We start from the raw sequence: 11,447 nt of genomic DNA on the forward strand, positions 1-11,447 counted from the left end.
CTTCCTCAGAGAGGTCTTCCCTAACCTCAGTGGCCAAAGTCACGTTCCTTCCAATCATTCATTTGTTCATTCATTCATGTCATACCATCACAGGGCACCTACTGTGTCCAAAGGTGTAGGTGCTGGGGACACCGATCCCCGCCTTTCAAAGCTCATGGCTGGCTATTGGATAAATAAGTCAACATGATCATTTCTAATGGGGAGGTATCAGGAAGGAAAACTATGGTGACATGATAGGAGGTGACATGGTGAAATCAGAACTTCTGGAGGGAGGTGGGTGTTGATTGGAGATCTGAAGGGGATGAGAGAGCCAGGCACAGAAATACCTGGGGAAGAGGACACAGCAGGTGCAAAGGCCCTGAGGCAAGGTTGCACCTGGAACCTCGAGGAGGGAGAGGAGAAAGATGAGGTAGTGGGATGGGATCTGAGAGGGTTTGGGGCCCTTCTCCTATGCAGCTCTGTTGCTCGGACCACACAGAACACCTCCCCTCAAGTCTGTAGTCCTCACCTCCAATTCGACCATCCCTAATTCCAGAGCCTTATGCTTATTCTTAACAATAAATCCTTCCATTATTTTTATTTTAAAATACAAAATCCTGGGACTTCCCTGGTGGTGCAGTGGTTAAGAAACCATCTGCTACTGCAAGGGGCACGGGTTCGAGCCCTGGTCCGGGAAGATCCCACATGCCGTGGAGCAACTAAACTCGTGCGCCACAACTACTGAGTCTGTGTGCCACAACTACTGAAGCCCGCGCGCCTAAAGCCCGTGTTCCGCAACAAGAGAAGCCACGGCAATGAGAAGCCCGCGCACCGCAACGAAGAGTAGCCCGTGCTCTCCGGAACTAGAGAAAGCCCGTGTGTAGCAACGAAGACCCAACGCAGCCAAATAAATAAATGATTAAATACATAAATAAAATAAAATACAAAATCCTTTGTGCAGAAGCTGGTATACATTGGTGTGGGCCTTTACCCTTTGGGAAAAAAATAAGTGGGTATTTCCGATCGACACCCACGTACAAACCCGGAAGCATGCATTTGGGAGGTCAGAGAGCCTAGCTGCCTTGCACGCCCTCCCCTCCACCTGGGCAGCGCCTGGAGGCCCCCCCCTCAATCCCCCACCCCAAAGCGGGAACTCGACTGCTGGTCTTCCCGTGGGGAGAGATTGGAGGTGGATTTATATTTATTCATTATCTTTTTCTGAATCTTCCCAGCTCTCCGCAGTGGGTTTGTGATACTTTTATAGTCTGAGTGAAGAGGAGGGACAAAAATGTTATCCTTAGAAAAAAATAGATTTCCCAACTGCAAGGAGAGCTGGAGGGACGTCTCCGCACTTCCGGGGCGCTGGGGGCGGGGGTGGGGGGAGTGGGCGGCCTCCAGGCGCTAAGTTATTCTGGTTTCTAGGCGCCTCTGCAGCTGGCGAGCTTTTTATAAAAAAGACAAGCCCCGCCCCTCGTCTCCTGAGGAGGAATCAGGGAGATCAGAATTTTCCTGGGGCCACACGCCCCCTGCCGGGTGTGGGGACCGGAGTTGGGGGTCAGGGCAGAGACCTGGAATGGAGGCCAAGGTCTCGTTCTTCCTCCCCTCCCCCAATTCTGACTTTTTCACATGAAGACGGATGTGACAGGTCACCTTGGACCCCAAAGTCTCCATCTCTGAGTCTCATTTTGCCAGGATGGAGGAGGGAGGACTCTCTGTCCCTGTCTTTTTAAACTCAGGAACCAGGGAGGAGTAAAGCATCTCCCACCCCTTGTCTTTATTGTTGGGTCTTTGAACCTCGCTCGTATCCTCCCTGTTTCCCAGGTTTTTTACCGCAGACTTCGCGAGTTTAAGGGACAGGCCGTTTTTCTGCCCTACTTCCTGCATTTCGTTGAATTTTTCTCTGGAAAATGGGGAGCAGGAAGGAAAGGGGTTCCTGGAGCGTTCGTTACCCCCTTCCTTTTTTCTGGAAATTGGTGGGGAAGGGTGACTCTCTTGATCCCAATTTCTTCTTTCTTTTTTTTGTTTTTATCTTTCTTTTTGGGTCTTACAGCTGAAATTAGACGGAGTCTATCTTGACCCCTATTTCCGCTTTTTCTTATTTTCTACTTATGTTGAACCCAATAAATAGGAGACGTGGAGCATCTTCTCGAACCTCCGTTCCTCTTTTCTGAAATTGGGAATAGGGAGGGTTTAAGGAGAGGTCGCAGGACCCTGGACTGAAAGGGGACCTCCTGAGTCTCCGACCTGGGTGCATGGGGGCGGGGAAGGGGAACAACCCCAGAAGACCCAGGCTCAGCCCAGGCCTCAACCTCTCGTCCCTTCAACCGCTCGGGAACCGCCATTGGACAGGAGGAGGGCGTGACAATCTTTGATTGGCTACTTAGCCCGTCGCTCGAGAACTTAAGCCAATGAGGAGGCGCCGCGTAGCCCCGCCTCCCTACCGCTGAAGAGAGGTGGAGCCGGCAGGCAATTCCACCCCTCCCGCACCGCTTCTGCTAGCTACTGGATGAGCTCGCTGGGCCCCGCCCCATTCTCATGTCAATCTGCGTGAGAACCCCGCCCCTCCCGGCTCTGCGTGCGACCGTGGACCACCTCCCCATCTGTGGCTCCTCCCCAGAATGGCGTCACGACCTCATCTGCATATGAAGCCCCGCCCCTGTGCAGGACGTCACCGCGGACTGCAGGGGCCTGAGCCGCTGCCGTCGCCTCCGCTGACACGCAGCCCCACATCAGCGCACTGGGGGCCCTGTCACCGCCGCTGCCAAAAAAGTCGCTGCCGCTAGGGTCGCCGCCGCATCAGTGTAGGGCAAGGTGAGCTCCCGGACGGTCCGGTGCGCTCCCTCTCGGAGCACATACATAACCTTCATTTGACTGATGGGCTGGGGTAGGGGGACGAAGTTGGCCGGCGTTAAATGAGGGGAAGGATGCGGCGGTCGCGAGCCTGGGGAGGGGTAGGGCCCCGGCTTCCTCTACCTGCCCTATCCTCACCCCCCACCCCCATCCCTCCACCCCCGGCTCTGCGGCGGAGGGGGAGGGGAGACGAGACCAGTGCCTTGCGGGAAGCTGTGCGCGCGGGAGGCTCCGTGCGTGCGCGTGCGTGTGGTGTGCACACGCGTGTGCGCGCCCGCCTGTGCGGGCGGATCTGTGTGTACCCTTGCTTGTGTACCAGGGTATTCTCGTGTGACCCCTTGGAGGTCCCGATCCAAGTTTGTGCGTGTTTCAGGCATGTGGAGGGAGACGCGTGGACTGTGCGTGTGCGTGCACAGCAATGTGCATATGTGCACGGAGATGCGTGCCCGTGTGGGTGACGTGTACTCGGCTGCACGGGTGGAGGACGCAGTGCGCACGGGTGGGTTTGCACATTTGTATATGCATGTCGGTGAGCAGACAGGCTCTGTCCCGTGCACCGAGTGTGTTCGACGCTCAGATATGCACGAGCGTGTCCGAGTGTGTGCCCTGCTGTGTGCACGTGAGCGTGTGCACGCCCCGCTCCTATCACGTGATGTAGCTGTCTCAGCCCGAGCTCTCCCAGCCTGGGAGTCTGGGAGGAGGACTGCGCACACGCGTCCCTGTGGTACCGTACACGCGTGTGCACGTGCGCCCGCGTGGCTCAGTTCTGAGGAACATGAATGATTGATGGGGGGCGGGGCCGGCCGTAGTCACCCCTCCAGGCGCAGCTGTAGTGCTTAGGTTACAGCCGGACCTGGGGAACAGGCGTGCTGGAGGGGGCTGCAGGGGTGTCTCCATCCCCTGCGTTCTGAGGTTCTCCCCTGAAGCCTCGGGCCTTTCAAGGTCATGGCCCGCCCTCTGCCGTGGGCTGCACCGTTACTACTGGGGCTCCTGATGGGATAAGGGTAACCTCCATCCCTCTCTGGGAGCTCTCCATCCTGAGCCTGGGCTTGAGTGTTTGGGGGTGGAGGGAGACCCCTCACGCTCGTCTACGCTCCGCACCCCCAGATGGCATCCGCCACAGACTCTCGCTATGGGCAGAAGGAGTCCTCGGACCAGAACTTCGACTATATGTTCAAGATCCTCATCATCGGAAATAGCAGCGTGGGCAAGACGTCTTTCCTCTTCCGCTACGCAGACGACTCCTTCACGCCTGCCTTTGTCAGCACTGTAGGCATTGACTTCAAGGTCAAGACCATCTACCGAAACGATAAGAGGATCAAGCTGCAAATCTGGGTGGGTCCAGCTGGGGGGCTTCTGGCTTCATCACTCTCCCTCCCGAGAATAGCAGCCCCAGCTTTGCCTATTTCTTTCCTGTCTAGATTCATTCATTACACACTGGGCATTTATCAAGCACTTACTGTGTACAAGGGGCTAGAGGCACTGAAGAGAGTGCCCCTGTTCTTCCATCAGTGCCTAATCAGTGCTCTTCAGGGGTGGGGAAGGAGCAAATGCTGGGTCCTCTCCTGACCCTGACATCATCAGATGCATCATTTGCTTGGTGCCTCAGTTTCCCCGTGTTCAAGTTCCTCCATGTGTGTCTGTATCAGGTTTCAGAGGGATCTTGACCCCCAACCTCATTCCCTGGGACAGGAGCAGGCTCCTCCGTCAGGGTCTTCTGGCCACTTTCCTCAACGCCCCCGAGGCCTGAGGAAGCCTGCCAAATGCCAAGTCAGAACTGCTCGTTCCCTGCCCACAGTCCTTCCGCGGCTCCCACCTCACTCCGGGCAAAACCTGCACCCCTCCAGGCAGCCAGACCCTGCCTAGTCTGCCCCTGTTGTTACCCCATCTCATCTGTCTCCTTCCATCTCTGTCTCAGCCTCTTCATTGTTCCTCAAATGTACCAAATGCAGTCCCACTTCAGAGCATTTGCCCGGGCTGTGCCTTCTGCCTGGACCGTCCTTCCTCTGATCCCCACATGGCTCCCTCCCTCATCCTTCAAGTTTAAAATTGAAGGCAGCCCACGCTGCCCATCCTTGTCGGGCTTTTTTCTCCTCAGTCCTCGCCACTCTCTGACGATACATTTTCTACCTTTTCACAGGTTTATTGTCTGTTTCCTGCACTGGATTGTCAGTTTCACAAGGGCAGTGATTTTGGTCCATTTTGTTTACAGCTGTGTCCCCAGTGCCCAGCACGGGGTGTGGCACAGGTACACGTGTGTTGAATGAATGAGGGAACGATTCTGTAGGTACCTTAGGATGACTGGGTACCACATTCCCAGTGCAGGCAGCCAGCTCACTCTCCCTGACCCACTGTGCCTCTGGGCAAGCCCCTGCTCCTCTGGGCCTTGAGGACGCTGGACCTGACCATCTCAGAGTTCATACCCACTCTGAGGAGTTTCCGTGTGTGTCCTCTCTGACACCCTGTCTCTTCTTCCCCAGGACACGGCGGGGCAAGAGCGGTATCGGACCATCACGACAGCCTACTACCGGGGCGCCATGGGCTTCATCCTCATGTACGACATCACCAACGAGGAGTCCTTCAATGCGGTGCAGGACTGGTGAGCGTGCCCCCACCTGCTCACAGATGGTCTTCTGAGCTAGGCTTGGTGTAAAGCCTGGGGTACAGGCAGAGATCAGGGAGCCCAGCCGCTTGGCAGAAATGTAAATAACAATATTGGGGTCCCAGCCCTGCTATCAATCTATAATCATTAAAACAGTGTGGCATCAGCTCAAAATAATGGGAAGCAGGGTTTCAGGTGGAAAAATGAAACTGTAAACATAAAGGAAAAAAAATCTGGGAGGGACAGAAAATATGAAGACAGTTTGCATAGGTTAGAGGATATAAACATTGACATTTTCTGACTAGAGTAATGATACATTTTGAGAAAATGTTTGAATTTGTTTAAGAGCGAGAATCCTTCTCTGGGGGTGGGGGGTATCTGGGAAGGATGGGAAAAGCTGCTTGAAAGAGGGACTCCCAAGAGCAGTGAACTGTGGGAGCAGACACCTGCAGAGTGTTCCTGGCAGGACAAAGACAGGGAGGAGGGTCGAACCTGCCTCCCTCAAGAATTAAAGAATTAATGGGAGGTGGGGGCTGGAGTGGGGGGAGGGCGGGGGGAAGGGGGAGAGGGGGGCAGAGCTCAGATTCTCCAAGCCCTAACCCTCCTCTGTCACCACCTCCTCCAGGTCAACCCAGATCAAGACCTACTCATGGGACAATGCCCAGGTGCTGCTGGTGGGGAACAAGTGTGACATGGAGGATGAGCGGGTGGTGTCGTCGGAACGCGGTCGGCAGCTGGCTGACCACCTGGGTGAGTACCCAGCGAGGCTGGACACCCACAGGCTAGGAGAGGGACACTGAGGCCCTGAAAGGGGAGGAGACACACCCAAAGTCTCACAGCAAAGCCAGGATTCGAGTCCAGATGATTCATACTTTCTGCAAGCTGGCCTTGATCCAGGGGCCATTTGAGGTGAGTCTCTTTTTTTTTTAATTAATTTATTTTATTTATTTATTTTTGGCTGCATTGGGTCTTCACTGCTGTGCGCGGGCTTTCTCTAGTTGCGGCAAGTGGGGGCTACTCTTCGTTGGGGTGCACGGGCTTCTCATTGCAGTGGCTTCTCTTGCTGCGGAGCACGGGCTCCAGGCACGCAGGCTTCAGTAGTGGTGGCACGCAGGCTCAGTAGTGGTGGCTCGCGGGCTCTAGAGCACAGGCTCAGTAGTGGCGGCGCACGGGCTTAGTTGCTCCGCAGCATGTGGGATCTTCCCTGACCAGGGCTTGAACCCATGTCCCCTGCATTAGCAGGCGGATTCTTAACCACTGCGCCACCAGGGAAGCCCCTTGAGGTGAGTCTGATGGATGCTTAGGAGTTTGCTCTGCAGGAAGTTTCTGATTCATTCTGATACTCTCACTGCTCAGCCTTGTGCTGGGTGTTGCTGGGCCCCTGAGAGGCCTCCAGCTTTGTGAGAGAGGAAAGGACCTCAGCTGGGGGAGCCAGGCTCTGCCTGGCATAGGTAAGTCTTCCTGGAAGTGGGCCTTGGATCTGGTACTTAAAGAAAAAGGAGGTCTTTCAGACAGAAGAAACAGTGTGGGCAAAGGCCAGACGTGGGAAAGATCCTTTTGGCAAAGTTTTATGTGACTGCAACATGAGGGTCACTTGGAGGAAATATGGCTGATCTCGCAGGGCCTGAAGCACAAGCTGAGGAGCCAGACTTTTCAGAGGGCAATAGGGAGCCATGGAGAGTGTGTGAGCAGGGGAAGGCCTGGGTCTGAATGTCAGATGCCGCCAGGGCCAGGGCCAGGCTGGATGGTGGAAGCAGGGAAGTGGGTCTTACCAGGGCTCTGGGGACAATGAGAGGGGATAGTTTTAGGGTGAAGAAAGGAGTGCAGGAAATAAAGGCTGACTCAGTCCAGTGTTGCTTCCCCAAGGGACCTGTCAGTGCCTTTAACATGCAGTTGGCACTGGAATCTCCAGGTGTTACCTGCCCTCAGAAAAGTGTCTCTGGGCATGGGGGAACCAGGGTCCTCACCCCTCCTTTCCCTGACCACAGGGTTCGAGTTCTTTGAGGCAAGCGCCAAGGACAACATTAATGTCAAGCAGACCTTTGAGCGGCTGGTGGATGTCATCTGCGAGAAGATGTCCGAATCACTGGACACAGCCGATCCTGCAGTCACGGGCACCAAGCAGGGCCCACAGCTCACGGACCAGCAGGCGCCCCCGCACCAGGACTGCGCCTGCTGAGAGCTGCCCCGCCCCATCCTGGCCCCGCCCTCTGGGCCTGAGCCAGGGCCCCTACTGGCCATGGGCGTGAGTCCCCTGCCCTGATTTAGCCCATCACCCTATTTATTATCGTAGCTATTTATTTATTTATTTATTGGAGATGTCCCCCAGGGGCTCGGGCACCCCACCTGCTCCGTGCCCCACCCTGTACATACAGACCTGTTCCCGCTCTGCAGTGGCGTGTCGTGGCCCCGTGAACTCACCACTCACCCTTCTCTCCAGACCCCACCTTTTTATAAATTCACCCCCATCAACAGTTATCAGTTTTTAAGTGGGGGCCGGATGACACCCCAGGGCAGTCTGGTTGCATGATGCAAGGTAGCCAGTCCTGCCAGCCTCCTGGCTGTGACACGGTAGGTCCAGGTGACTGCAGGCATCTCGACGTGGACCATGGGGTGTGTCAGAGCCAGGAAATGGCCCGCCTGGCTCCTCGCCCCCAAGGTTGTACCTGTTTTTGGAGGGGGGTGGGGGCTGCTGTGGATATTCACCACCCTGGGACACCACCTCTCACCAGACCTGTTCTGATGTCATGAGTGTCAAACATGCCCCCCAGTCCCCCCAGGAGATGTCATGACAACACTACACACACCCAATAAAGTGAATGGACGACACAGTGTCCCTATGAGCGCCGGCCTGCCAGTGCTGGCTTTGCTCATCCACAAGATTTTCAATTACAAAGAGAATTTAATTTTCTGTACTTCCATAGTCCACGAACAGAGGATGAGACTGGAGGCTACACACCCCACCCAAGGCTCCAAATTCTGGGGGCCCTGCTCCAAGTGTATGGGCGATGTCCCCACCTTGGTCCCAGAGTCCAGCCCGCAGGAGTGTTGAGGGCTTGGTACTAGCTGGCTGGCTGAGGCCCAGTGCTGAGGGTGGAACATCTGTCACCAGTCACTTGAGGCTCTCCCAGAAGGGTTGGGGGATGACGGTCCATCTTCATGGTTGTGTTCCAGATGGAGAAACAGAAGCCCGGCAGTGGGCTTGGAAGGGGCAGCCCAACCGGATGCCTAGGAATCAGGGTGGGCCTAGGACCGGGCCCAGCAGTCCGTTCCCCTTCCTGCCCAGGCGGCTGGTCAGCTGAGGGTCAGTCTTGCCCTGGCTGGCATGTGGTGGCAGTGTGGGGCAGCTCAGTCTGCACAGTGCCCAGGGCCACACAGCCTGGGGGCGCTGGGGGGCCTGGGATCTGTCCACACAAGAGGATCTGGTTACAGGCATTTGTTCATCCCTCTGGGCTCCTCACTGAACCCTCCTCCACCCGTCAGGGCTGGGGTCAGCCTTGCCGGACAGATGCGGCAGGGACCTGGCCGAGGTCACATCAGACAGAAGACGTGGGCTTGGTCTTCACCCTGCTATTGATCAGCAACCCACCCACCATGGGGTGCAGGTTGTCGCGGGCACAAGAGACCCGCACCCTGGAGCGTAGTTGTACTGACATTTGGGGCTCACACATGTGGCCCCCCAGGAGTCCCCTGGGTACTTGGTCTAACCACTGCGCTTACCCGGTATTTCAGATAGGAGAGGTATGTGTCCCAGCCCAGCGTCAGGCCGTTGATGTAGGTGACTCGGAACTGGGGGGGCACGAAGAGGAAGTTCACCAGCTGCGCAGCAGGCCACACGCACCAGTCAGTCTACGGGGAGGGGTGGAATGCAGTGAGAGGCGGGGCCGGGCGGGGCCGGGTGGCTGTGAGAGGTGGGGCTTTGAAAGGGGGTGCCTGTGAAAGGGAGAGGAGGGACAGATGCAAGGGGGCGGAGATGAAGGATAGGCGGGGCCTGGGAAGGCACGCCCACCTTGTAGAATTCCCAGAACTTGTCCCGCAGCTCCTGGCAGCTCTCGCCCAGGGTCTGGCCCCCCAGGCAGCCAAGGCCTAGGAAGGAAACCAAGAGATGAGAGTGTCAGAGGCTGGGGAGTACGGAGTACGACAGTAGAGCGGGTGGGGTAGGACCCCTGAGGAACAGTGTCTCAGGCAGAGGAAACAGGACATTTAAAAGCCTTGCAGTGGGAAAGGCAGCACAGCAGGGTGGCTAAACAACAGAACATGTCAAGTCGGGGAGAAGTGAGAGGAGAGAGGTCTGTCGTGAATAATCGCGTACCCTGAGGGATGCGTACGCCACACACCCTTGTTGAGGCTGAGGCTAGTTTATTACCGGTCCTAGGATGCTTGTGCCCTGTCAACGTCAGTCTCAGCTCCCCTTCCTCCAGCCTCAGAGCCTTTGCATGGGCTGTTCCCCCTGCCTGCTGGCTCCTTCTTCAAGTCTCAGCTGAGTGTCTTCTCCTTTGGGACGTTCTCCCAACCACTGTCCAGGGCAGCCCCATCAGACACTGTCTTCATCCTTCCTACATTTAGCATCATTCTCTGTGATTCTGCCATTCACACTTGCCTCCACTGGGTCTGTCCTATCACCACCGTACCCCAGCCTTCAGGAGGTGCATCAGTAATGGGTCTCCACATCCTTAACACAAAGTTGGCTCTGTCCCTCCCGACCTATGAGGGGCAAAGCCCAAGCTCACGGGGCTCCTTACCCAAGAAGTACCAGACGCCCAGCATGGGAGAGGCCACCAGTTGGTCGACGAGGACCTTCCTGAGGACGTTTGGGAGGCCACGGAAGCCAGATGCAGGGAGCAGGCGGTCCAGCCAGAGGTACCAGTAGTGCAGGAAAGGGCCCATGCTGCAGCCCACAGCAAACATGCTCGCTGTGGGCGGTCCAAGAGTCAGGGGGTGCATGTTAGGCCAGCAAAGCCCCCAATTCACTCCCTCCCTAAGACCTGGGTAAGCCTGACACTCTCCCAGAGCCCAACCCATTACTAGCCCCACTGCCACGTACCATTCCAAGAGCTGCGTTTGCATTTTCTTCCCTCATTCCCTCACCACCGTGGCAGAGTGTTCTACCATCGCCCCGCTTTCCAGAGGAGGAAACAGAGGCACAGCGGGTAGGGAAGTGTGGGACCAGGGCGCGATCCTAGGCTGGCTGGGGCCAGACGCTGCGCCCTTGACTACCCCGGGTGCAGCATCCTGTGCCCAACGCTAGGTCTCTCAGTGCAAGAGAGAGGGAAGCGGACAAGGGGTTGGGCGGGGACCTGACCCTCAGGATGGGAGCGAACAGAAACCCCACGTATGATAGGGGATGAAGACCCCCGAGGGGGGAGGGGACAGAGATCAGCGAGGGGCTGTGTAGGGTGCACGCTGAGGTCAAGGGTCTTGCCAGGGACTGAGGTCACGGGTCATGGGTCACGGCACGCGGGTCCGGGTCACAGGTCTCCGAATTGAGGTTGGGGCCAAAGATCCTCTGGGGTCAAAGGCCAGCAGCACTCGCCCCCTCACCTGAGCGCCGCGTGTCAAACTTCTGGCCGGGCCGGGCGCGGATCTCCCAGGACTGGCGCGCTCCATCCCCGGCCGCCATGAGAGTGCCACAGCCCAGCGTGTTGGTGACGAGCAACGCACGGCCTTGGAACAGGGGCTGCCCCGCGGCCCAAAGGCCGCGCAGCCAGCACCAGCCGCCGGACGCCATCGCCTGCCGGGACCTAGGAACCGGCACACCCGGCCGCCCTGCCCATGCCGGCCAATCTCCAGTCACCCCGCGTCCCGGATCCCCGCCTCGCGCCGTGCTACCCAATCGCACGCTGCCTTCGTGATTTGCATGCGTCCCCAAATCACTGCAGCCAATCGTCGACCGCTTGCCTCTTCACTTTGCCCGCCCCGAGAGGTATTAGCCAATCAAAAGTCGGTATCCCGTCTAGAGGCTAATTGCCGAACGAAGCCGCACACCGCCTTCCGCGCCTTACGGGCCAATCGCAAA

The 11,447-nt window shown here is 57.1% G+C and overlaps 2 protein-coding genes across 2 annotated transcripts; one reads left to right on the plus strand and one right to left on the minus strand.

Annotated features, from left to right (window-relative positions):
• Positions 1-3,936: 3,936 nt before the first annotated feature.
• On the plus strand, positions 3,937-7,636 carry RAB3A (RAB3A, member RAS oncogene family; the record flags this gene model as incomplete). The annotated part of the gene is made up of 4 exons (XM_082836243.1): positions 3,937-4,164; positions 5,310-5,428; positions 6,057-6,181; positions 7,420-7,636. The coding sequence occupies 4 exons, from the start codon at positions 3,937-3,939 to the stop codon at positions 7,608-7,610; spliced, it is 663 nt and encodes a 220-aa protein (XP_082692369.1). The 3' UTR covers positions 7,611-7,636.
• A 726-nt stretch (positions 7,637-8,362) lies between these two features.
• Positions 8,363-11,200, minus strand: MPV17L2 (MPV17 mitochondrial inner membrane protein like 2). The gene is made up of 5 exons (XM_082837478.1): positions 10,973-11,200; positions 10,174-10,344; positions 9,441-9,517; positions 9,152-9,280; positions 8,363-8,835 (listed from the first exon to the last, which is right to left on the minus strand). The coding sequence occupies exons 1-5, from the start codon at positions 11,157-11,159 to the stop codon at positions 8,737-8,739; spliced, it is 663 nt and encodes a 220-aa protein (XP_082693604.1). The 5' UTR covers positions 11,160-11,200; the 3' UTR covers positions 8,363-8,736.
• Between the last annotated feature and the right edge of the window lie 247 nt (positions 11,201-11,447).

The sequence above is a fragment of the Leucopleurus acutus genome, assembly GCF_964270905.1.
Source record: "Leucopleurus acutus genome assembly, chromosome: 3".
Lineage (NCBI taxonomy): Eukaryota > Metazoa > Chordata > Mammalia > Artiodactyla > Delphinidae > Leucopleurus > Leucopleurus acutus.